Raw genomic sequence first — 27114 nt, 5'->3', positions numbered from 1 at the left:
ACAAAAACAATACGATAAAAAAAAAAGTTGAATACGAAGCGTATTGTCGCGAAATCGATCAATGTAGAGCAGTGTCACAAACCACGGAGGCCCCAGAAAGGTGCAATCAAACGTTGAGTTTATTAACAGCCCGGAGAAAACATCAGCATATGTCTTCTCACCAAAATACATGTTGTGGACACTTATAAAGCAGTGGGGCCCCCCCCCCCATGGCGTCAATGACAGATTAAAATAGGTTCCAGACATTAGTCACCGTTAATCGTAGATTTTTAATAGCTATAAGCAGACATAGAACTTCTCTTTTCTATAACACCTTCCATACAAGGTAATAAACTTCAAGTCCTCAGGGTCTCTGAGGCTAATTATTGACTCTGATCATCTGTTACCAAGTAGAATAAAATATAGCAAGACACCAAATGAGTTAAGGCCTCAGGCCTGACACATTCCTAGATTATATGTATTATATATACTGTGAGCATGCATTGCAGTTATCCTTCTATGTTCTAGTTTCCCTCAGCATGGATCACCTGGACAGTCACGCCAGTGAAGTTCAAGACCCTTAATGAACCGAACATCAACTCAAAATAAGCGCAGATATGCAATGTGCATAAAATACTTCTGACCGTACCTGTAATAAAAGTTAACATAATGGAAGGATCCTCAAATGGACATCTTCAATAAACAACTGTAATGCAGTATCAATACGGTGAGAAATATTATTAGATGAAATAATGCTGTAAAGAATGTTATTAATGCAGTTATAATGATGCAGGTTATATGGCAGCAATAAAAGAATTTCTGTATCTTCACAGTATCTTGACATTTGAAGCACCGCAGCAATTTCCTAATGTTGTAAACCTCAACATCTGGCAATAAACCCCCATTCTGATTCTGATTCTGATTTGCTTATTTAGTTTACATATCTGAAACAGAGTGGCAGAAAGTGCAAACTTATTTAAACCTCTTCTCCATAAATTATCAATTATTATTTATCCATCTATTCTCTTCCGCTCATCCTTTTCAGGGTTGCAGAACTCAGGGAGCTGGAGCCTATCCCAGCTTTCTCAGGGCGAGAGGCATGCTAACACATAGACACAGCCATTCACACACACATTCACACCTATGGGCAATTTTCAGTTTCCAGTTAACCTATTCCCACTAACTCTATTTAACTGGACTGTGGGAGGAAGCCAGAGTACCCAGAGAGAACCCAGGCAAACACAGAAAAACTCCAGCCTGATGGTGGAATTGAATGTTCTTGATGTGAGGCAACATTGCAAACCACAATGCCACCATGCTGCCCTTCCTTATTTATATAAACCTGAATTACAGGAATAAATATACTTCTAGTTACACATAATTTCTACACTATATGAAATACAAAACATTGTCATAGTTACTGGGAGAAACTATATTCTGATGCCATAAGGTTCCTTTTTATAACGCCCAGTGTTATTCATATTATTGTCTAATATTGTCCAGTTCTGTGTCATTAAACGTGTATGTGTTCTTTTCTTTCAGTCCAGTTTATTAATCTGATTCTTTCTATCATAAACTGTAAACACGCGAAGATGCTGGCTGATATAATTTATCAGTAGTAGTAGTATTTCCGTGTCATTTGGGAATAAGTTGTGGCGCAATATGATGGAAATAAGCTCATGTGTTCCAAATGTCGCCATTTCCCGAGAAATCACAGCATTTGTAACATTATTTTACACTTCAACACCTCTCCGCATCAGACCACCATCCACGTGCCCTGCACGTATAACGTGATGGTGGCCGCTCCGTGTCCGCGTCGGTCAGGAACCAATACGGAGGCTGAACTCGTCAGACTGTGGATTTATTTGGGAATAACGCACTTCCCAGTTGGTTTGCGGAATTTTACTGACAGCATCAAGTCCAATGGCAGGTCCGCGAGGTGCATTGTGGGTGGTATAGTCTAACAGCGGAGAAAAATATACTGATGAAGAGAACGCGTTAGGAGTTCGACTACATGTCCCAGAACACACTGCGGTATCTTGAGCTGTGTGTATGTGAGGCAAAGAGGAAGATTTCAGAATTCGTCTAGAAAATTGTAGCTGCGCTGTTGTTAAACAGATATAATGGTAAGTGTACAAAACTAAGCCAAAACGACTTTTTTGTAATCATGTTCTTGCTGAATACAAAATAAAGCGGATTATTCGACCGCTGTTTTTAGTTTTTCTTGCCACAGACTGTTAGTCGCAGTGATTGCTAATGAAAATGTAACATAAGCTAAGTTAAGCTAGCAAAGAAGATACTTAAGGTTAGCAATTGTCGCAGTTTACATGGTTGTTGACAACATGACTGCAGGCAGACACGGTTGTAGACCGCTTTCTTTTATAGTAGGAAACTCGCGCTTTACGCCTATTCGCTTATATATTCCGCGTTTAAGCATTTAGCCAGCTAGCTGTCTTTAACTTTGTTCCGTTGTGTGTGTGTGTGTGTGTGTGTGTGTTCGTGTTCCGCCCCCCTTTTTTTACGGGAATCTCCGGGCTTATGACAGCGAGTACAGCTCCTGAATAGGTTCACTGGCAGACTGTGCAGCCCACGGACCGCATACCTTTCCGTTTGCATCATTAGCTAGTTGTCCGGGTCACTGGTTTTTTTGGCTGTCTCGTCCCCCTCTCCCCATTGTGCTTGTTTTGCTCCCTCTCTATGTCTCCCTCACTCCTCCCCTTGGTTTGACGGTTTGCAGATGTTGAGCACAGTTTCACAAGTTTAGCACACGAATAAGTTGGACTCGGTGTATATCTTTGGAGGAGCACTACTTTTAACAAGGTAGAAGGATTAGAGATATGCTATTGTTTGCTAACTATCTGCATGTGTACTTTCTATCTATATGTACAGTGTATATGTGTGTTTGTGTGTGAATGAGCACTCTTGCGAGGCAAACATCCGAGATGAATCTACAATTTGTAGAATTTTGAACTTCCTCTGCTGATCTGCTGCTGGCTGATGCAGCTTTACTCTCCCAGTTAAGAGACTTAGAATTATTTCACTTTGTCAATAAACACGACCTATTATGTTTTACCTTATTTTTTTCTGTCTTAATATGTAAGACAGACAGCAACTAGAAAAAGTTGCATTTCCTTCGAAAATGCTGTGTGAATGCCGTGTAGTAGAATCTGAAAACAGCAGAAGAAGGAGAACTATCTGCAAACACTGTGTAGAAGCTGAGGTCTTTGCTGAAAACTGCATTATTTGAAAGGGTACAGTGAACAGTGTCAAGAAAGTGGAGTGTGTGCAAGCGGTGAAGACGTGCGGCAACAGCCACAGGTAGGATTGAACCTTGACCACCGGGTCTCACAGCGCCTCACGGCATTCACACAATGATAGCGAGAGCGGAAGGGAAGGTTTACAACATGGTAGAGCAACTGCTGTGAAGGCTGGTTTGGAGATGGTGGGACTGATAAAAGACAGTCTGGGCTGAAGGTGGCAAAAATGAAGATGTTAGGATTTTTATTGAGAGTGAGCAGGATGGACAGGATTAGAAATGAGTGTATCAGAGTGGCAGCTTAGGTTAGCAATTTGGAGATTAAGTTAGTCTTGCCTTACTGAGATGGTTTGGACATGTGAACAGGAGGGATAGTGGATATACTGGGGAAATGATAATCAAGATTGAGCTGCCAGTTGGAAGCACAACAAGGAGTTCAGAGCAGGTTCATGGATGTCACGAGAAGGACATGGAGAGGGTTGATGTGACAGGGTTGGCTGTGACTCAGGCGGTAGAGCAGATCAGCTTGGTAGGTTGGTGGTTCGATTCCTGGCTTCCCCACTGCATGCCAAATATCCTTGGGCAAGATATTAACCCCAAATTGCCCTCCGATGCGTTCATCGGAGTGTGAATGTGTGTGAATGTTTATTAGTTGCACTTGTGTTTAGAAGTGCTTGTATGAGTGGGTGTGATTGGGTGAATGAGGCATGTTGTATAGAGCGCTTTGAGTACTCCGGGAGAGTAGAAAAGCGCTATATAAGAATCAGTCCATTTACAGAGCAGGTTGCAATGGATAGGGTGAGCTGGCTGTGGCCAAAAGAAGAAGATATAAAATAAATAATTACAAAATTGGATGCTCCTATGAAATAAAGATGGGATATATGCAAGGAATCCTTGGGAAACTAAAGCTCCAGCTTCAGTTTTTTCTGCTCTTGGCTCTTTATTATGTCATTGGAGCAAATTTCCTAATATGGTCATCTCAGCCACAAAGCACAGTCAGCAGAAAGGTGTGTCAACGGAGGGGGGAAATGAGCATAAGTCCACTTCAAGCTGACATCTACTTTTTTTAATGGTCTGAAAATCAGTCTTCAGATGTCTTCTTTTGCCTGACCAACAGTCCAAAAACTACAAACATTTAATGCACTGACTCAGAACATGTTCTGTTTAGGCATTAGACAAATCAAAACAGTCTGAATTTCTTAATTTGTTGTCAGTTCAGTAACTAAAAAATAATATTTCTCATTCTCAGTAGTCCATGTTGTTACTTCAGTTCTGCTCGAACCGTCCCAAAACTGAAAAGCTTCCTTGTAAAGCAGCACGAGGCCACGGTTTGTTCACAGAAAGACAGGAAATCCTGTAATGACATTAAAAAAAATCACATTACTTTCTATCCTCTCAGATCAGCTGGGCCTCAGATTTCAGTCTGGAGGTACCTGAGGAGTTTTTTGTGTGTATATTTGTGAATGAGACAAACGACACAGTACTAGCAGAAAGGAAACATTAGAACTTTTTTTGTTTTAAATTTAACCAGTTAATTAACGAATGACTGAACTTTGAACTTCCTGTTATTGCTGGATTTGTGCTCTGGGTTTTCTGGATAGTCAGATTCAACAGACTAAAACATAAAACTTCTTCATAAACGTCATCTTTTCTGTGAATTGAAATAATTATGTTTGATTGTGTTGTTGTGCTTGAGGCCAGTAAAGTAGGTCAAACATCGCCTTAACAACAGTAACTCCACTGTGTCGTTTCTTTTTCACTGCGTTGCCTCTCATGTAGATTAAAGCTGTGCTGTAGCTTCTGGCAGTTGCTGACATCCCTCGAGCCAACTGTGGGCATGTGGCTTTTATTTTTAATTTTTGTTCTGTGTTAAAACATAACTCTAACTTAAAGCAAGTATTACGTGCTTAAGCTCTTTTTACTCGGACTTCTGTAGTTCTGGTCGGAGGGAAATAACCATACCAACTGATATCGTTTTTACAGTATGCGTCACGCTAATACCCTCCTTGTCCTTTTACCTCTTCCTAGGCCTAGCAGTCCAGCTACCTGATAGTCTTTCCTCACATATTCTGAGTGTGTGCTTTGGGTTATGAGCAGTGGTAAGACTCCTCGTTACAACCGATACTCCGGAGGAGCAGCGATAGCTAGCACAGCAACCATCCCCAGCAGCCCCTCCAGCCCCTCAGCAGACTCTGGCAACGGGGTGAGAGACACTTGCAGAAATTTGAATCATGTAGCAGGATTAGTATTCATTGTACACTATTGCTCATTGTACTCGTGATCTGCAATGTATTCCCATCACAGCTTTTGTTTTATTTTAAAATAAACGGAAACTTTGACTCTGTGCATCTTTCTTCACTGCAGAGCAGGATGGAGGCCTCATTCGCTCCAACTTTCTCAGCTGCTGGAGCTAAAGGTGACACATAATTAACACACCACTGCGTGTTTGCTTGATGTCACTGAAGTTTTGTTTTACTGTAGTGTTCTTTCCTCTGAGGATTCCCTTTCTTTTTTCAGCAGAAGGCTCCAGCACTTACAAGCAGCACAGACGGACTCCTTCCTCCTCGAGCACTCTGACCTACTCCCCCCGTGATGACGACGATGGAATGGTAAGCACACATCAACTCAACATCCAGTTCATAATAACGTAGTCAAAGTGATCATTTATTGGACTAAAACATGAAATGTTTTCATGCTCTGCATCTTTTTCATATTTGCACGCATGAGGATTTGCTGTGATACCGTTAGTGTGGGATTTGTTTATGACCTCTTCTTCCTCGCTGCTTCTTTTCCCTTCCTCAGCCTCCCATCGGTACTCCTCGGAGGTCAGATTCGGCCATCTCAGTCCGATCTCTCCATTCCGAGTCCAACATGTCCTTGCGCTCCACTTTCTCTCTGCACGAAGAGGAGGAGGACACGGTATGGCAGCCGGCACTTATATTTACTCTACATATATGGAAGCAAATATAAACAGATGCCTTGCAGTACATTTAGAGATCTACACAGACACACAGAGCACAGTTTTGGAGTTGAGTAAATTAACACAAGTTTATGTTTGTGAGCAGGAGCCGCAGGTCTTTGCCGAGCAGCCTTCAGTCAAACTTTGCTGCCAGCTGTGTTGCAACGTCTTCAAGGACCCCGTCATCACCACGTGTGGGGTGAGTCTTCTTTTAACTTGTAATCTTTTTCTTTCTGTCCGTCTGCCTGTGCTTTGAAAGTTGTTCCTCTTTTTTTCCATAGTTTGTCCAACAGCTTGTAAAAACCTCCAACAAATTTCATCACAGTTGTGCTCGGTTTCCTAAAGGTTTGATTGTGACTCTGTAAAAGTGCTAAAACTGATATGCTGTTGATATCCAGCTGTCAAATAAATAAAATAGTGATGACAAAGGACTGCTTGAGAAAGGGGATCATACAGGGCACATCCAGTTACTGGATTTCTGACTAATGTGAATTGGAATGAAAATAGACCTGTTTACCCTTTTTAATGACGTACTAAAAAAACAAACGCATTTCCACAATATTCTAGGTTATTCTAAATGCACTAGTAGAAGTGGCTGTAAATCCCTGGTGGCCAACAATTTCTGCTAGTGTTGCAGTAAAGCAGAAAAGCTGCCACTCTTTGTTAGATGCATGTGTGACTGTCAGGGCTCACCAAATATCCAGATGTTTTAAAGCAAAGTAAAACTAAACTAACTCTAACTTCGTCTTTCTGCAGCACACTTTCTGCAGACGATGTGCCTTGACTTCAGGTAACCCTAAAAAATGTGTAACAGACATTTATTGCAGTACAATTTTGAAGTTTACTCGATTTTAACCCTACCTAATTAATGTTTGTGCTCCTTGCAGATAAGTGCCCTGTGGATGCAGCTAAGTTAACGGTTGTGGTGAACAACATTGCAGTAGCCGAGCAGATTGGAGAGCTCTTCATCCACTGTAAATACGGCTGCAGGGCTGTAGGCAGCAGCGCGGCCGGCGCCACGGCCTCCAACACCTCAGTGGCCGGGAAACCTGGAGCCTACGAGGTGGACCCGCTGGGCTGCCCGTTCACAATCAAACTATCTACACGCAAGTAAGGAAACATTTCTGAAATCTAAAGTGAAACAAAGAGCTGTATGGTCTGTTTGTATCCTGTTAAAAAACATTTTCTGCTTTCATCGTCCCAACATCTGTTTGCAGAGAACATGAGGCCAGCTGTGACTACAGGCCCGTGCGATGCCCAAACAACCCCTCCTGCCCGCCGTTGCTCACCATGAACCTGGAGGCTCACCTCAAAGAATGCGAACACATCAAATGTCCACACTCCAAATATGGGTAATCCTAAAAACAGCGCTTTGATGTCTTATTTTCACCTTTCTCCAGCATATTTTGTTCATTCTATGAAATTATTTCTTGCTTTTTTCCATTGGCACTGTTACTTTACTGTATTCATATTTGCTCTGTTTTACTTGTCAGTAATCTGCATCTTGTCTCCTTGCCAACAGCTGCACATTCATAGGCAACCAGGACACATATGAAACACACCTGGAGGTCTGTAAATTTGAGGGCCTCAAGGAGTTTCTGCAGCAGACTGACGACAGGTGAGCTCAGATAAACAGACTTTTGTTGTGCTGAACCGTTTCTGTTAACCTCCCCATCGGTCCTAATGTGACGTCTGACTTTTGACTGCTTAGATTCCATGAGATGCAGCTCACTCTGGCTCAGAAGGACCAAGACATCGCTTTCCTGCGCTCCATGTTGGGGAAATTATCTGAGAAGTTGGATCAGCTAGAGAAAAACCTGGAGCTCAAATTTGGTGAGATGACAGAAAAGCAGAACTAAGAATCAGTTCTCTTTTTCTAACATTCAGCAACATCATTTGCATATTTATATGCTTGGAACAAGATGTAGTTGAGCTTCAGTGAGCAGGTGGGCTGCTTGTATGTGGCTCAGTGATGCTGTATAGCTGTCAAGCAACAGGTGCTGTGGTACCTCAGGTATACAGCTTATATAAAGAATGTGTTTTAAATAGTTCACTTTGCCCAAGTATTCAGCAAAGCAGTGCATGTGAAAGTACTCGACTCTAGGAGCCATCAAATTAGATTCAGTAAGAAGATATTGGCTCATACTTCCTCTGGATGTTTCACAGACTGAAGGGAAGTTCCGACTTAGTTAAGTTACTTAATAAGGCTTTAAGTGGAACTATAGTTGTTGGTAAATAGTTTTATTTTGGTCAGGCCAGTTTCCAAAGTCGCATGGACCTGTTAGGATTATTTTTAGTTCTCCTTTTATCCTTGAGCTCTTCTTAGAGGAGCTTTGTTCAAAATAATTTGTATTCGTCTTATACCATACATGTGTGCAAAAATATATATCACGATATATATTTGAAAATTTGCGATAACCATATAACTGATGATATAATTTCTGCGAGACAAAATACAACTCCACAACATTACTCGCGCAAAAAGAACCCATCCATTTATTTTCACTTAAACAAGCAGCTGTTTTTTTTATGTGCATTAAAGCTATAAAAACATTTAACAGTGCAAATGTAAATTCCGTGAGAAGTTAAAAAGAGGTGCTTTGCAACATTAAACTGCAGTGTGCAGTACGTATTTTTCGGACCATAAGGTGCACGGGATTATAAGGCACATTAAGCGAAACAAAGCAGTCAGATAAATCAAACTTTATTAAACTCATTCTTCTTGCTTCCTCCACTTCTGTACCATTGATTCATTAATGTTGAATTCTCTGGCAGCTGCTCTATTCCCATGTTGTTGCAGTATATTAATGACTAACCTCGTATTGTGGATGGATTATCTCAGTTGTTCTCCTGACTGAAGTTTGGTCCGTTTACAGCATCCTGCCATGCGATTGCATTTGTCTCTAACCATCAGGAACCTTCACGTTAACTTTTATAAGTGGAAAAGTGTTAGTGTTCGTCCTCCAGCTTCACTGTGTTTATGCTAACACAGCTGTGTTGCTAGCGACCTGTAGCACGTCATTATATCCGGTTGTTCAGTGATGACGTGACGAATCCTACTTCCGGGCCTAAAGTAGTCTGCGTTTAATATGGCTTTTGTGTTGTTAACATGTTTAATGTTTTGTATTTTCTTCTATTTGATCTCAAAAAGCTCCTAAAACAGTCAGTGATCCCTGTTGACCTCCCTCGGCTTTTATTACCGCTAATCATTTATTTAAGCTCAGTTTTTAAAACCTTAGGATGTAACTACAGCCCAGCCCATGCAGCAGTATATGAATGACTAACCTCGTATTGTGGATGGATTATCTCAGTTGTTCTCCTGGCTGAAGTTTGGTCCTTTTACAGCATCCTGCCATGCGATTACATTTGTTCCTGACCACCGAGAACACTCACGTTAACTTTTATCGAGTGGAAAAAAAGTTAGCTTGTTTATATTATGCTAACATAGCTGTGTCGCTAGCGGTCACGTAGCACATCATTATATACCAGCTAGCCCAACTTCAGTAACCCTACAAACGTCACTGCTGTTTAGTTTTCTGTCTTCATTTATGCTGGAAGTGATAGCAGAGCTGTACGTTTTAATTTGTTTCCAAAACCCCGCAGTCAGGACATGCTATATTGTATTTAGATAGAAGCTAGCGAGCTAACTCCTGCTAACTTCTAACTCCGTTAAATGTCATAAATTCCGTTTTCATGGATGCCTGGATGTTAAACTCAATTGTTACACCTGGTAGAGCAGAACGCTGATCATTTTATTAAAGATGAAAGACTTTAGACAGTTTTTCAACTCTCAGTAATGCCATAGTGATCGTTTGATATATGGACCTGCAGCGGAGTTTAGGCCCAGACACGGCTAGTGACGTCAGACTGAACAACCGGATACCAGCTAGCCCAACTGCAGTAACCCTGCAAACGTCACTGCTGTTTAGTTTCCTGTCTTCATTTATGTTGGAAGTGATAGCAGAGCTGTACGTTTGATTTTTTTCAGAAATCTCTCAGTCAGAATATGCTATATCATGTTTATGTAACTAGTGAGCTAACTTCCGCTAGCTTCCTGCTAACTTCTTACGCCGTTAAATGTAATGAATTCCGTTTTCATGGATGCCTGGATGTTAAACTTCATAGTTGCAACATTTTTACAAACTAATTCTGCTTCATCCGTTTCACTCAACAATCTGCTTTCCTCCTTCTCATTCTCCGTTACCGCCGTGCTTTTTCGGCACATGCGCGTTTTACCCGAATTCTATTGCGATATTTCATTTTCTTATCGTTGCCTAGCATTGTACCAGTATTACCGTGAACGGTATATTATGGCCCAGCCCTATGTGCAGCATCTTAGTTCATCCTCCATCTGAAGCGAGCCGTCTTAGCTCGTCTCTCTATGATGTTTACTTTCTTTTGAATGGCTGCCAGTGGCGACTCATTGCACCATCATGGGTCTGTGTCCCCAACATGTTTGTATAAATATAAACATCCACCACTTGCAATGTATAACAGCAAACCATTAACAGCTGTAGTTACTTGCTGACAGAAGAAGTGCTGGTTTATCAGGTTTGTTTTTGGGCCGGAAAGGAAAGGGGGGGTATGGGGAATGGAGATGATCTTGGATATGATGGAGTGTTATCCATGTGTGAGTTAAAATTGGAGCCTTTTAAGAATCTGCATCACATGCATCTCCTTATGCGTGTTGTCTCTTAACTGTGTGGGTAGGATTGAAGGCTACAGATTTAAAAACTACTAAATCAGTCGGCGTGCTGCTACAGGTAACTGCTCCTTTAGGAGCTAGTAGGAAACCCTCTCAAATGCTGCCTTATGCTATGCTCTGTAATGAAGAAACTATGTAAGAAAGTAGCACTTCATGATTTGCAAAATGCAGCACAGACTTAAAATAAAAAGAGACACATAACCTGGGTAATTAATATCCATCCATCCATCTTCATCCGCTTTATCCGGGGCCGGGTCGCGGGGGCAGCAGCCTAAGCAAAGAGGCCCAGACCTCCCTCTCCCCAGCCACCTCCTCCAGCTTATCCGGGGGAATACCAAGGCGTTCCCAGGCCAGCCGAGAGATATAATCTCTCCAGCGTGTCCTGGGTCTGCCCCGGGGCCTCCTCCCGGTGGGACATGCCTGGAACACCTCACCCAGGAGGCGCCCAGGAGGCATCCTTGTCAGATGCCCGAACCACCTCAGCTGGCTCCTTTCGATGTGGAGCAGCAGCTGCTCTACTCTGAGCCCCTCCCGGATGGCCGAACTTCTCACCCTATCTCTAAGGGAGAGGCCAGCCACCCTTCGGAGGAAGCTCATTTCTGCCGCTTGTATCCGCGATCTCGTTCTTTCGGTCACTACCCACAGCTCGTGGCCATAGGTGAGGGTAGGGACGTAGATCGACCGGTAAATTGAGAGCTTCACTTTTACACTCAGCTCTCTCTTCACCACCACAGACCGGTGCAGCGTCCGCATCACTGCAGCCGCAGCACCAATCTGTGATGAATAATTATAGTAAACATTTAGTTGTGCTTTTTAAAGTTTTTCTCATCGTCTTAAAGACCTTGTGTGTCTGCGTGTGTTTCAGATGTGCTGGATGAGAACCAGAGCAAGCTCAGCGAAGACCTGATGGAGTTTCGTAGAGATGCCTCCATGCTTAACGTAAGTGTGTGTGTGTGTGTGTGTGTGTGAGTGTGAGTGAGTGAACTGGAGTTTATGTGACTAAGAAGCCTACAAATACTTACTTTGTCCCTCCAGGATGAGTTGTCCCACATCAACGCCAGGCTCAACATGGGAATCCTGGGCTGTAAGTGTCTGTTAGCCTTTACTCTTCTCCTCTCTCAGCATTGGGTGAAAATCTGTGAAAGCTTTAACCTGAAATTCAAATTGTACCTCTGCCAGCTCTCAGGATTTCCCTCCTCCCCCCGCTCACGCTTTTCCATTTCCCTTTTCTTTATCCACCTTTCAGTTCTTAACCTCTTGTTTCAGTTATTTTCCTCGCACTGTGTTTCTCCAGTGAAAAATGCAAATCCACTCTATGCCGTCTTTCTGCCCGTGTGTAGCATACGACCCCCAGCAGATCTTCAAGTGTAAGGGGACATTTGTGGGCCACCAGGGTCCCGTCTGGTGTCTCTGTGTCTACTCCACTGGAGACCTGCTCTTCTCTGGCTCTTCTGATAAGACAATTAAGGTAACGGCTACACTCATTTCCCCGTTTTTGTATACGTGCTATTTTTGCCTGCTCACTCCTGTTTCCAAAGAGATTCAGACAACTTCCACATATAACCCTGTTTTGTAGAAAGTAGGAATTGTAGAGTTGTTGTTATGCACAGAAATACTAAGTGACGGCTTCTCTTCCTCTAAGGTGTGGGACACCTGCACCACCTACAAATGTCAGAAAACCCTGGAGGGTCATGATGGCATCGTGCTGGCTCTGTGTATCCAAGGGTAACATAATTCACACATGCACACATGTTGTAATCACTGGATCTCTATCAGCTGCAGGAATCTCAGGATGACTCAGTTGTATTTTTTTTTCCTCCCCATAGTAACAGGCTATACAGTGGCTCTGCAGATTGCACCATCATTGTAAGTCTCTGCGTCCTCCCTCTTTTAGGACCAAGCTTAGAAAATTTCACGATGGAATGTTTTCATACGTCGAGAAGCTCATTTATTTGCATCATGCATTTTCCCTCCAACTGTGCATCTTGCGTAGGTGTGGGACATTCAGACGCTCCAGAAAGTCAATACTATCCGTGCCCATGACAACCCCGTATGCACACTGGTCTCCTCCCACAACATGTTGTTCAGCGGCTCCCTCAAGGCCATCAAGGTACTGTTATGTGCAGCATATTTCACACAGTGTATGTTGGGTTATTTTATGGTTTTCAAATCTGTAGAAGTAGACGGATTTGCCCAAATCCTGCACAGCTGACATCTGCAAAGAATATGAAAATGTGAAAAATGAATAAAGTTGGACTGTAGCCTTTAGTGACAGAGAAGAAGAGGATGCATTGGTGCTGTATGTCTGTGATGTCAGTGCTCCCACAAAAGGGACTTTCCCTACTTGAGGCTTTCCCTCCCCCCGCTCCAACCCCCTTCACTCAGCCTTTCTCAACATCAGTTCAGTGACAGATCACGCTTGAATGTTTCCACCTCTGCAGTGCTGTTTAAATTTCTGATTTCTTGTTTTTTTGTTTTTAAACATGTTTCAGGTCATCAGATGACTTTTAGCGTTAGAAAAAGTTGACCAGCGTAAATAAGAAATGCTGCTTTTAAAAGAGGATTTCATTTATAAAATTAAACACAGTTATACAAACTGCCTGGGACAATGTGAAAAAGTCTTTTCTCTTCTAAATGTCAGAACTGGTTGTGACAATCATGCGTTTCTGATATTTGTCTTCATATGACTGCGGAGGAATTTTGAGCCACTCTTCTGTGCAGAGTGTTTCAGTTCAGCCACATTGGGGGGATTTCCAGCATGAACGCCTGTTTAAGGTCATGAAGCAGTTCAGTCTGATTTGATTTTAACTCTAAAACCTTCATTTTGGGGGTTTTGATATTTGTTTTGAGCCATTCAGAGGTGGACTTGCTGCTGTGTTTCAAGTCCTTTTATCTGCCTCAGCTCAGCTGTTTGCATGTGTGAGTGTGACAAGCTAGCTTTTTGTGGTATGTTGATGAAGGTGAAGCTGAAAATGAGTCCAGTATTTAAAATGTCCATGTTTTACTCTAGTAAACAAATGTTTTACCAAACGTTTAATATTTTTTCACCATCTGGTGTTTTTGTAATTTTTTTGACTGTTCTCTTTGGATCCAGTACTTTTTCCCTCCTCTGTTAGTTCAGTGGATTTCTTGTCGTGTGTGTAGGTTTGGGACATCGTGGGCACTGAGCTGAAGCTGAAGAAGGAGCTGACAGGACTCAATCACTGGGTTCGAGCGCTGGTGGCCTCCCAGAACCACCTGTACAGCGGCTCGTATCAGACCATCAAGGTAAGAAAGAGCAATGTTTACCTACTTATGTCCAATCATAACTCAGCAGCTATAAATGATTCAAACAAAATAAAAAAGCATTATGAGACTGCATATTTCCACTTTACGCACAAACTGAGTCCTTGGAGCCAGAAGGATTCCTGGATCTGGATTCCTTTGTGCTGTTATGTTAAACATCTCTAAGTTTTGTTTAAATTTGATGCGTACGAACACATTTCTTCGACCTCCACACAATGTGAGGTTTATTTCACAGCTGCCCAAAACAGCAATGGTAATAAACAAAATCATTTTTTATTTGTCTGCGACGTCTGTTCCACCAGCAAAATCATTCTTTAATCAAAATGATGTTTTTATGCTAAAATATAATTATTGTTGTTACCCCTTAATTCACAAAGAATTACACAGTCTTAACATGCTTTACTTTGTTTTGACTAAGACGCCAAATTCCAGTTATTTACTTGAACTCCTGAACAGAGAAAATAGTTTTTGATGTTGAACGTTGTGCCTGATTCATTTCTGACTGCTCGGAGAAGTCCAGTGTTTGTTTTTGTTTCTTTTATTCACGTTTTAGATGGACAGAACCGTACAAACATAAACTAAAGGAATGAAAATATTGTCAGCTCTCTGTCCGTTGCTTATTTGCAAAAAACAAAACAAACTGAAATGCACAAAGCAAGACGGGAAGAAAAGAAAAATAAACCCGAAAGGAACAAAATCAGCTACTGGGAAACGACAACAAAGGGGCAAAACACACAGGTGCCCAGGAACTAAAGACGACCTCGGCCACTGGCTGTATTAAAAATTTTCTGCAAAGAAAAAGAACAAACAACAACAAAAAATATTTGAGTAGGGTTTGGAAGCTGGTGGTCGATCATTTTGGAGCCAATGTGTAAAAATAAAAAAACATCCGGAGGAAGATGGACACGCAGAGCTGGACGAACAGCCAAACATACATTTCGGTTTTAATGCAGGCACTGCTGCTAGTGTGTTGGGCTAGGTCAGGGTCTCCAGCTTTGTGTTCTGTCATCTCTGGGTGTTGGTGGGAGTACTGAGCCCCCGTGTGCAGTTACAGCTGCATCCATGAGTGGATCCCCTCAGTTATGTTCTCAGCACTGACAAAAGTTCGTGCGTCGGCTTCATTCACTTCCTCACTGTTCAAAGTACTTGGTGTGTGTGTGTGTGTGTGTGTGTGTGTGTGTGTGTGTGTGTGTGTGTGTGTGTGTGTGTGTGTGTGTGTGTGTGTGTGTGTGTCTGGGCTCGTTTCATGCTGTGTGTTTGTGTATGCTCACGTCTCACTGTCTTGCTGCAGTTGGCCACTAATGACTACCTCAGGGACGTCGAAGGGAGAACAGAGAGCAAAGCGAGAGGGACTGGTTGTAGGAACGAAGGACTGTCTGTGGAAGAATGACGGCGCTCTGTTATGTGACGCCTGTGAGCGAGCAGCTGGTCTCTAGCCATCGCTTTAACTGGAGGAGCCATTTAGAGACGGTTTCCCGCAGAAACTGTTCTGACACATGTTGGCAGCATTCGGTGACGGTTAAGCTTTTAAATATTTTAGCAGCTTCATACATTTGACACAGACTGGATGCAAAGTCCCCAAAGGTCTGTTTGATCCCTGGATGTAGTTTGTTTAATTGGAATCATTCGATGGTATTATTTTTGTGGGACAGTATGAAAAAAAGACCCTTTGTGTGGCATCACAATGTAAACACACTCTCCTTATTAACTGCAGTGGAATCGGTTCGACAAACTCAGTCCTGGCTCAGCTCTTTATGCTCACGTTGTATTTAATAAGTCCTAGAAGCACAACATTGAAGATATTTATGAGTCTGTAATGGGTTTTACGTTTCACAATAACAATAGTTAAAGTGAGTCGACGTGGTGGGAAAGGCTTGAAGTGACATTTCAGACTTGTTTTCTACAGTTCTCGTCACCTGACCTCATGTTTTCACTGTATTTCTCTTCATTTTATTTGAGAGCTTTTGAAAACATCTAAATCTATAACAGGCAGGGGGGGGGGACAGGACAATTGGCCTCTAATGGCATAAAAGCAGCATGTTTCCACAAGGGGGAGGAGTGGAGATCAAATCAGAGATGACGGGAGAATGAGTGCAATATTCAGCAGGTAGCCTGACACGTTTGAATCGGTGATCATGTTTCCTGTTAGCCAGATGTTTGTAAAGAGATTATACAGCAGTGTTCTGTTAATGCTTAGTTAACTGTGCTCTAAGTTTAAATAGAGGATTGAGAAGACCTCCTGCATGTTCCTCTGCTCTGTCAGTCCTGTTGTGCTGTACACTGTGACTCATTGACTACACAACAAATTTCATGTTTTTCATAACTTATGAATGATCAGATTCATCTATGAAATGCTGTGGTTACAGCTTCCTAAATGTTTTCAGTGCTGTGTTGTAATTGGCCGGTTAAACCGTGTGATTCAGTGGGGATGAGAATTGATGGCTTCCAGCTGCTGAGTAACTCACTTTTTCCACTGCTGATAACTGAGCGTGCGTGTCTGCGCGCTGTGTTCGTTCCCCTCGTGTCAAGGACGTTCCCTCACGCTCCTTTTTTCTCCACTAAACTGCTTTCTGTCTGTGCGTGTCAGATTTGGGACATCCGCTCTCTGGAGTGTGTTCATGTCCTGCAGACCAGTGGGGGCAGCGTCTACTCCATTGCTGTCACCAACCACCACATCGTCTGCGGCACCTATGAAAACCTCATCCACGTAAGGCACAGTTTCATTTCCTCTGTCGTTCTTGGCAGTGGCTAAGCCCGTGTCACTGATCCCGTTGGACGCACTGATCTCATAGTTGCAAAGGTTTTTCTGTGGATGTTCAGATTACAACCACAAAGTCCGTCTGACATGACCTGAAGCAGTCCAGCTGGGGAAATTGCTACAAAGCTGTTTTCTGTGTGTGTTTGTGATGATGATGCAGGAGGAAGGATGGTGGTAATGGTGATGTTTGTGTGTCCTCTCCAGGTGTGGGATATTGAGTCTAAAGAGCAGGTGCGGACCTTGACGGGTCACGTGGGGACAGTTTACGCTCTGGCCGTCATCTCCACCCCCGACCAGACCAAAGTGTTCAGCGCTTCCTATGACCGCTCCCTCAGGGTGAGTCCTGTGTGTGTGTGTGTGTGTGTGTGTGTGTGTGTGTGTGTGTGTGTGTGTGTGTGTGTGTGTGTGTGTGTGTGTGTGTGTGTGTGTGTTTAGTGCTGGAGAGAGAATGTAGTTTGACATCTTGTCACATATTTTCCTCCCACTCTCGTATCCGTTTGTTTAGCTTAAGTCAAAAAATGAAAGCGGACACAACCATCTTAACCCTGTGCTCAGCTGATGAGCGTCCCTGTCAGCGACGCCCCCTACATGATACAACAGCTGCCGCTCAGAAAAACACTATTTTCGTCCCAAAGATGTTAATAACGATGTAATAAATATATACAAGGCTGTGATCAGGATGGGCGGAGCCTGAGTGAATTCACATGAAAGGAAACGAGATTGCCTGGTGTGGAAACAGGATGTTGTAAAGGGTGACAGACATGGTGGTGGTGGGATAGTTCACACTGTTGATGTCAGTAGTTTCTAACTTGATTTTTATTAGGTGGTTAAAGGGACGTGACACGAGCACTGTGGTTTATCGTAGTGGAACTAGTTTCAGTGCTCTGAACAGCTGAAAACTAAGTTTTGTTTCATATAGCGAGCACACTTATCTTTGTAGGATGTGTGCAGATCATTGATTAACAGGATCAGATGAGATCACAGATGGTTGTAGACTTTTTATTTCTTTTTAATCTGAGTCGTCTGTGGTCGGTTTACTAGTGGGCGGGTGTTCTTGACACCACTGGCCCCCACACTCACCTGACCTAAATCCAACAGAGCATCTGTGGGACGTTCTGCTTTGGTCCGTCTGACGCTGTCAGGTTGCACCTCACTCGGCGCTGTCCCGGGAATTCCTGACGACACCATCCCATCATCTCATCCTACGAGTCACGCTGTGCAGGGCCAGACATGACAGCAGCGCTGCGTTTGTGTGTTGTAGGTGTGGAGCATGGACAACATGATCTGCACCCAGACTCTGCTGAGACACCAGGGCAGTGTAACAGCGCTCGCCGTTTCCAGAGGGCGCCTCTTCTCCGGAGCTGTCGACAGCACCGTCAAGGTACGACAGATCGCCCCCACCCTTAAATCTGAGCTCAACCCACCCGCTGCATCAGCGGTTCACCTTGTCACGTTTTTCTGCTTATACCAGCATCTTGTGCGTTTTCAAAACAAGATTATTAGAAATATTTCTTTTTCGAGTCATTCTGAAAGCCGATGTATCCCTGTGCGCGTCTCCTGTCTTACTGTGTCTTTTCCCGTCTCCCTCAGGTGTGGACTTGCTAAACGGTCCGTTGGCTCCACAGGCGTCCAGCCCACTTCACCTCCCGTTAACGTTTCCACGCAGTTCCCGCCTCAGCACGCATTTCTTTGATTGTGATTTACACACTCCTTAGTGGCCTCATCCACCTGTGCATTACAGGGCACAGCGAGACAAAGCTGCCTTACGGTTGCACCACACTGGACTGACTGGACGCTGCACATTAACCCGAGGTGTGGAGAGGACTGCGGCTGTGCTTTTTTCACACAGTCGACGGTGCTGCCGGCTTCCTGCAGACGAACTTCACCCATGATACCCAACACATACTGTTTAAAGGCTGGCTTCACTACCCTGGGTGGACCCCATGCAGATACCGTATGTTTATTACGTCATCGATGATTTAAGCTTGTATAAGTGAGCAAAAGGCGTTCTTCTGGGCAAAGGCCTTCATCCACGGCGTCACGACTCCGAATGTTTCATTTTAATCATTTTGACAAACCCTCTGCCTGGTTAGCAAACCGGGAGCACTCCACATGTCAACCTCGTCCAGCAGCTGTTTGTCCAAAGTGCCAGCTAACATTCTCAAGAGTTTTAATCCTGTTTAAAAAAGACAAAAGGTAAATTGATACTTAATTAAATATCAGTTTATTTCTGTTAAACAGTGAAATGTTTATGGCAGTGTGTGCAATAAAAATATATTTATGAATGATATAGTATTATGTACAGAATCAGAGCTGATAAATCACATCAACCAGATGTTGGGCTGACACCTGAGCCACATGTTGGTGTTTCAGGGCCACAGCAGCACTTTTGTTAATCCAGCCTGCACATTTTTCCTTTTCTCCTCAAACTAGCTTCACTGATTTCTCAACGATGCACCTCGAGGTAAAAACTCAGCCGGGTAGTGCACACGATTCTGCTGCTTACACTCCGTTCACACTCCATCAGATAACTGATCTCAGAGTGAGTAGCTTCACAAATCAATTTCTAAGCAGTCCAAGATTGAAGGAAGCGTCTCCCTTTCAGCTGAAGCTTCACGTTGGTGGTCGCCCAGTCCAGTGTTGTGAAACCAGCCTTTCGAAAAACACTTTTTAACGCAGCAAAGACTTTTAAGAGAAAGATCTATAGATTTAGAGTTTTACATTTGTGCCATGATGGAGATGTATTGAGATGTATTGAGAGCAACTCGACGGTTGTAAAGTCGTGTAAGATAACAGAGAGGACGACTCACCCCGGCCTGCAGGGCGGAGCGAGAAGGACGACCTGCGTGCATGCACGTGCCTGTTATTGTCTATACATGAGTGTTTCAATGAGTGCCATATGTGTGGATGAAAAATAAGGAACAGCTGTAATGATGCCTTTTCCTCTCCTCTGTATGTCCCTCCCTCCTCTCTGACCACAGAGTAACACAAACAGTTGACTGCAGTTAACATTAACTCCCCGACGAAAAGGCGCCTGTGCTTTCCTAAATGATGTGTAAGGACCCATATTGGGTTGACAGTACAGCAGAAGGGTTGAAATATTCTTGTGATAGTCGGTGAGATTCAGAGACTAAATCCGAGTTTCACGGGTGTTTAATAGTTTGGCTGCAGCCTCGTGAGGGAGGCAGAGAAGAGAGGAAGCATCTTCACTGGTCACACTTTAAGTGATTTCTTGTATACTTGTAATCATGTAAGCCTAAGTTGATCGTTGATCAATAAAAGTGTTGTACACTTGGAGAAGCGTTCGTCTGATTTATTTGATGAAATAAAGCACCAAAGGACTTGAGGAGGAAATGATCGGAATCCTTTTGGAACATAGCGTAGCATCATCTTTCATCCTGTTGCTAAATTAAATGAAAAACTTGGGTTTAATGTAAACTGCTGTTCTGCGTTTTGCGGCAACACTTTTTGTTAGAGTCGTAACTAGAGCAGGAAGGGAGACTGTGACCACGTATCAGATTGGGGTCATTTCTCGTTGGTCTAAGACCATGAGAGTGTTCACCAGCAGAGGTGTGACCCCTATAATGTTGAGCAGGCTGCCTGTTTAGCTGTTTTCGCTGTAAAAGTGTCATAAAATCAGCCGTTTTTCAGGACTACTTCTTCCAACATGTGGTAGTTGCTTTTGCTTTACTGTCATCAGGGACTAATAACAGCAAAACACAAATGAAATTAAAACTTTTACAGTTTTTACTGAAAAAGGTCGAGAATGTACATGAATAAAAGATCTAGACAATTTGAACTATGAACTGTAAAACTCACCGTGCTCTGCCTGTACAAGCCTTAAATTCCTGGTTTTTCATGTGTTGGAAGAGGGCCGGACAGTGTATGCTTGCAGATGGATGACAAATTATATATGGAATAAAAAAAAAACATGCAATAAAACGCTAAAAACACAACAAAAATAAAAAATAATTTTCAAATACAAAAGCAAAAGACCAAACAAGAAAAAATGTCATTTTTCTGTATAGCACTCGCTATGGAGTCGCTGCTTACAGGAACTAACAGGATTTTTTTTTTTTTTAGATTGCACAAACTGTTCAAGAGTTACTATAGTTTCAAGAAATGTTGAGAAAACCTGTCGGGTTAGGGCATGTGCAGGTGTCCTGCTGATCCTTGATCCATCACAGCTGATTTAAATGGCTAAATTACCTCCTCAACAGGTCTCCAGAGGCTGGTAATGAACTAATCATTTGATTCAGGTGTGTTGACCCAGGGTTCGTCTAAAACCTGCAGGACACCGGCCTCGAAGCCTGGGTTAGGGGATAAAGGGTGAGCTGGGATGGCACTCATACCTGTGTCTATAAAAGACTTATAAAAATTACAGTCCAACCTGCAATCGCTCTCAGGCAGACTAAGGTTATAATCGCTGTGTAATTTATAAACGTAGACGGACTTCACACATGTTGCAATCAGTCTGTGCTGGTGTGCACAACTCGTGTGCAATGTGTCACTTTGCAGGAGGAGGCTTGAGTCAGCTGGTTGCCAACAGGTTGTATTCTGGTTATACTCCTCTACAGGGTTGCTGAGCATCTATTCGTTTTTGCTGTCATGCAACAACTACATCACAATTTGTGGAGGAATTTCTGGATTTCTATTTCAGATCTATGACAAAACAGACTCTCAATGCAAATAGTAAATGTGAATTTTTGCCTAGGCAGACAGCAACAGATTTAGATTTTTATCAATGACTCACAGACTGACTCCAACTTGTTGCTGTCTTGAGTCACCTGGTCCTGGTCTTTGAAGCAACCATTTCAAAGGTATTAACATTTCAAATTTCACTGTCCAGTATTACGGTATTGTTATCTTTCAGAACAAGCGTGGATGTTCACCAGGCTTTACACAAGGTTGGATTAGAGGGTGAATGGCTCATTACAATCAATCTTTTTTAATATTTTTGAAACATTTGCTAATTTTATAAGGCCTCATGCGAATCATAAACAGCTACATTGTGCTCTGCAGAGACTCTCCTGTCACCAAGAAATAAAAATGCAAACAAAAGGAGGCTGTGAAGTTTGTACAGAACATTTATTTATTCAGAGCAGATGGCCATAAGATGCAGTCACTGCAAGCACACCACTGTCCAGTCACTACAACACACACGCACTCCCACACACACAGATTTCACACAGTCAATAGCAGAGCAACACATGACACACTCTCTCAAGCATTCGCATACAGTCGCTGCAGAGCAGAGGAGACACCACTCGGGTGTCTGTTCAGATAAGCACAGGCGGAAAATCAAAAACAGTTTGGCTTCATCTTTTGTTAAGAAGAACAAGGGATGAAAAGTACTTTTTCTCCACAGCTTATTTGACCATCTGTGTGTGGGTTTTTTCACCTTAGTAGCCTCACCCCAACGCCCAAGTACCAAAACACACTTCAGAATAATTCCTACGATATGAAGGATGACCAAAATGAGACCTAAGGAAGGATTGAAAAGGCAAACCTTTATCTCTGATATGATGGCGGATGAAAAAGCGAAAGTGTCTCAGCTGTAAGCTGCACACAGTACAGCCAACCCTCAAAGGTCAGACCACCAGGCATCTGTCGGATGTCACCACAATGACATCTAGTTTGTAATAACAGAGGACAGTTTGGTACAAGGTAAAAATAACTCAAGGGGAAAAAAATTAAATTTCATAGAAATATGCACCTACACATCTGGTGACAGCTGGCTCAAGCACTTTCAGTAACAATTTACTTAACTAAGCTAAGGAAGATGTAAAAGAAATTGAGCCATTACTGTTTATGACAGGACTATTTGTTGTTGTCCATGTTTTGAGGGATATAGTGGGTTGGGATAGCTTTTCACTCAAAGCTAGATCAGAAGATTGATACCACTCTCATGGCGTAGCTTAGCAGAACTACCTTCAGCTAACGGTTAGCATAATTAAGCAAACATTTTTTACACAGCGTACATTTGATGCAAAATCTCACAAACTCTTAACAGGAATGAAATCTAACAGTCTTGCACAAGTTCAAAATTTCAATTATGTAATTAGAAAAAACGTAGACAACAAAAAAGTTAACGATCATCAACCTGGAGATAGTTACACTCAGCATGAAACTACCTCCGGCTGGTTGTTAGCCGCGGTTCGCAAATTTCTTACACTAAAGTTTTAGCTGGAATGAAAACCAAAGAGTCTCGGGCAAAGTTGAACTTGAACTTATATCTCATTGTTCAGTTTATATGATTATCTTCTTTTAATGAGTTCAAATTGACCGGACAACATGTGAGACTGTGGTTTTCTGTTTAGCTTAGCTTAGCACTATGAATGTAAACTGTAAAAAAAGAACTACTCCTGCTATGTCAGAAGATAATTGTAGATATCACACATCGATTTTTGTACAAATGAAACAAATAAAACATTCGCTAGGAAGCTAGCTAGCTTTTCCAGAGAGTTTTCAGTCCTTTAATTTTAAGCAAACCTTAACTAACCAGCTGGTATCTGTGGCTTCACTCTGAAAGTGGCATTGATCCTCTCAGCTAACTGGGTAGAACCACGTTTATTTTCCAAAACTTTCTTAAACATTGTGATAATGTAAAACTTAACATGCTGACACAACAGATCCACAACACATTTCTTCACAAAAGCAGGAGAAGAAGATGTAGGTATTTTTTTAAACTGATTTTCTGTCATCCAAGCCAACTGCACACTGATTTCTGTACCTGGTGTGGTGCCAGGGGCTATTACAAAAGGGGTTGGGGGGGACCCATATCCTTGAAGTGATTGGTCTGTCTTTAGAATGATGCAGTGGTAGCGGAGCTTCCATGAGGGTGCTTCCTAGAGTGAAATGCCTCTCCTGGTTTTCAGAGAACCGGGGTTATGCTAGTAACTGAACGTTTCATTCAGTCAGCTGAGTTTATGGATTAAAAATCACAACTCTGTGGTGCTGGGGAGGGCAGCACGATTTTCATACCAAGATATCAAGTAAGATGGCAAACTGGAAAAAGAGAGTGATGCCCTTATATTATACATATCCATCTACTGTATTGAAGTCAGACCAAAATCACAAAGCAAGGCACATGTTTCAAAGAAAAACAAAGACATTTAAAACTATACAAAAGATAACAAAACGGAACAAGAATTGCTTATACTATACACATCGCCACACCAGGACACATGTACACATGTAGGCGCAGAAAAAAACAATACAAAATAATAGTAATAATATTAATAATAATAATAAAAGAACACTTCCTGGAAACATCCCAACATGTTATCCTACAATGGTTCATCAGCTCAGACCACTTAAGCATGAAGAAGCAAACTGATTCAACACTCAGATTAGATCTGTTTACTTTAAAAATAGTCTTCAGAATGAAACACACTCATAAATACACTTCTTCTTATATATTTTTTTCAAATATCCATATATATATAATCTCTATGTGATCGTAATTTAAATACCACGACTATTCTCTGAGTTCTTATTCATTTATATAAACAGTGTGGCTGCCAGCGTGCTGTGAAACCTTGGTTTTCTTAATGGGCAGAGGTGCAGTTAGAATCTCAGTATTGCGCCAACTTCTGGTTTGAGGAGCTGCACTCGAAACAAACCACCAGGCTTCACACATCTCTGCCGCCACTTGCTCCAATCGAATACTTTTTATATTTTCATCCCATGTACGCGGTGTGATCGCACCGTGTAGTAACCATGGTAATGCCGATTACAATGGTGGTGATGTAGATTGTCATGGCAACATAGGGTGGGTGTTTGGGAGTGTGTGGGACAAGAGCAATAGAAAGGTTGTCAGTGGAAGGGAGCGTGTTATCTTAGTAAAGGAGTAGTACCTTAAGACCTTCTTAACAGGTTAAATGCAAGTATTTTGTCATGAATATTAGGAATTCAGTGGAAAATCATTGACTAAAGGCAGTCTGCAGACTCAGCTAGACTGTATCAACACAGTGAATCAAAGTAGTTTTTATATAGGTTTTATCAAAAGAAAAAGAGGCTTTAATAGCAGATAGTTGAATCAAATATCTAGATCGAATGAAAACACCTTTGTGTAATTGACTTTACAGGTACATTTAAATGTAGTTCCATTTACACTTTTGCTTTACCCGCTGTGGCGTGTCTGCTATGTAAAAGGGCTGCGGACGCAAGGATGTTGTCGAGTCACAACGAAGTTCAGTACAGCTGTAAATCTGATGGCTTCAGACTGAGTGAGAAGGCGTGAAGTAGAATTCACACATTAAGATCAGAGAGGAGAGAAACAGCTGGAAGAAGCTTGGCCCGGGGAGTAAAACACTCGTCATAATCAATAATCACAATTCACAGCACGAAGCACGGCGGTGGCAGCATCGTGCTGTGGGGGCATTTATAAATGACATATTGAGATCTGTTTTCAAATACTTGTTTTTAGTTAATAAGTGTTGGAAAAAACCTCTATAGACTCTACTCTGACTCTGCATTGGACAGATTGAATGCACAGCGACTCCAAATAGGCCCCAAAATGGTATCAGGTGCTCTGTAGCAACCACTGCACAAAGCTGAAAATGAAACACATTGGGAAACCTGAAGTTTTTTGCAACATCTCTTTAGTCAGAACAAGTTTTTCATTGAGCTGAGTTGAGTTTGTGGCAAAGCTTTGTCTCTCTAGACGTTCAGCTTCACTGTGGTGCTTGTGCTGCACTGTGCAAAGTACTTAGAAGCAGCTAAGACCAGTTTAAGCTTTGCTCACTTGCCTGACTCTACTGCCTTTACCTTACCTCACGAAATGCATGTAACCCCTCTGAGGTATAAGCCATCAGAGGTGGAAGCCCTAACCCGCCTCTAATCATGTATTCCATGTTCACCAATGGTGGCTTCGACCTCCTGTGGCTAAATCCTTTCCAAAATGAATTTGACCAACTTTGTCCCAAACACAACCTGCTGTACACTTTTGTTTTCTCCCTCCCCTTCTCTCTTTATTTTATTTATTAATTGTGCACGCTCCCTTGTGTACGTGTGTGTGTGTCTGTAATCAATCTGACTGCATTGTGCTTCTCCTGTGTGTGTGTGTGTGTGTGTGTGTGTGTGTGTGTGTGTGTGTGTGTGTGTGTGTGTGTGTGTGTGTACAGGGTGATGACGAAGATGTGGCAGAGATGCAGCCAGGACAGGAAACACAATCTGATCCTGAAACACTCACATGCATACATCTACCACCCTGTTCCTATTGCTCTCCTTCTCTCTCTCGCGTGCACACAACACACAGACACACACACACACACACACACACACACACCTCAGGAGCTGAATAGTCTCGTTTTGGTCACGGATAAAAAACAAAAACAAAAAAAATAAAAATCCATCAAGTCATTTACATCATCACAACACCAGAGGTCACCATTCCACACAGAACCAAGACATCAAACCAAAGAGCTAAAGATTCATATTTATCGGTATATTATATATTACTGTGCTAATGCAGGACTTTTTCAGTAGATATAAACTCTCCATGCTTATAATGTACACATACCATACTATGATTCATTACACAGTTGGTTTTTCATTCTGTATTGGTTTTGTTTCTTTGCTCGCTTTGAGCAGAAGAGTTCTTTAAAGACTCACATTTTGATTGCAGTCTCCTCCTTTTTGTTGCATTTCTTCATCTCCCGTCATTTGTGTGTTTTTTCTATTTTCTCTCCTCCATCACTTGTCTTTGGTCCTTTCCCCAACCAACATTTCTCTTTTAGTCTCTCTATCTATTCCTCTTTCTTGCTCTCTCCTTCTCTTGCCAAGTCTGTCCGGGCCTGCGGTGCTGCTCCGTTATCATCAGGAGACGAGAGGAAGAGGAGGGGATGGCGCAGCAACAGACCGACGGACGGGGGAGGGGTGGAGGGGAATGATGAGAGAGAGAAGGATGAGGAGAAGGTGCGAGATAGAGAGGCGTGTTGCCCGTTGTGCCAACTGAGTCACTTCTGATGCAGCGTTGCTAAGGAGACGCACCGGCTGGTTTCTGTAGTTACTCCAACATGGCGTCAAGCTGGTCGGCGAGGTCATCAAACATGCTGCCGATGTCGTCAAGGATGCTAACTGTGGTCTTCTGCTCGGCCACAGAGCTAGAGGCGCGCGCACACACACACACACACACACACACACACACACACACACACACACACACA

General features: G+C 42.6%; 2 protein-coding genes across 4 annotated transcripts in view; one reads left to right on the top strand and one right to left on the bottom strand.

Moving 5' to 3' along the window:
- The first annotated feature begins 1976 nt into the window (after positions 1-1976).
- Positions 1977-20239, top strand: traf7 (TNF receptor-associated factor 7). Of its 3 annotated transcripts, none has more exons than XM_014339903.2 (22): positions 1977-2105; positions 5264-5438; positions 5600-5651; positions 5756-5844; positions 6038-6154; positions 6301-6393; positions 6951-6984; positions 7082-7304; positions 7412-7546; positions 7717-7812; positions 7906-8027; positions 11765-11838; positions 11935-11983; positions 12240-12367; positions 12542-12624; positions 12726-12765; positions 12893-13009; positions 14044-14166; positions 16772-16891; positions 17147-17278; positions 18204-18323; positions 18533-20239. In XM_014339903.2, the coding sequence occupies exons 2-22, from the start codon at positions 5325-5327 to the stop codon at positions 18545-18547; spliced, it is 2076 nt and encodes a 691-aa protein (XP_014195389.1). In that variant the 5' UTR covers positions 1977-2105; positions 5264-5324; the 3' UTR covers positions 18548-20239. The 3 variants fall into 3 exon arrangements, with proteins under 3 accessions (XP_014195389.1, XP_005941859.1, XP_005941860.1); XM_005941797.2 differs by having other exon boundaries at positions 5753-5844; XM_005941798.3 differs by lacking the exon at positions 1977-2105 and adding an exon at positions 2125-2799 and having other exon boundaries at positions 5753-5844.
- A 5762-nt stretch (positions 20240-26001) lies between these two features.
- Positions 26002-27114, bottom strand: part of caskin1 (CASK interacting protein 1) — a 118002-nt gene continuing 116889 nt past the window's right edge. Inside the window, exon 22 of the mRNA XM_042228226.1 lies at positions 26002-27051. Within this exon, the coding sequence (XP_042084160.1) occupies positions 26955-27051 (97 nt within the window). The 3' untranslated portion in view covers positions 26002-26954. The remainder of the gene's footprint in view (positions 27052-27114) is intronic.

The sequence above is a fragment of the Haplochromis burtoni genome, unplaced genomic scaffold (genome assembly GCF_018398535.1).
Source record: "Haplochromis burtoni strain Fernald_Lab_line unplaced genomic scaffold, NCSU_Asbu1 Contig_312, whole genome shotgun sequence".
In the NCBI taxonomy this organism is placed as follows: Eukaryota; Metazoa; Chordata; class Actinopteri; order Cichliformes; family Cichlidae; genus Haplochromis; species Haplochromis burtoni.
Note: the sequence above shows the minus strand (reverse complement) of the source record. Positions and strands in the feature narration are given on the sequence as shown.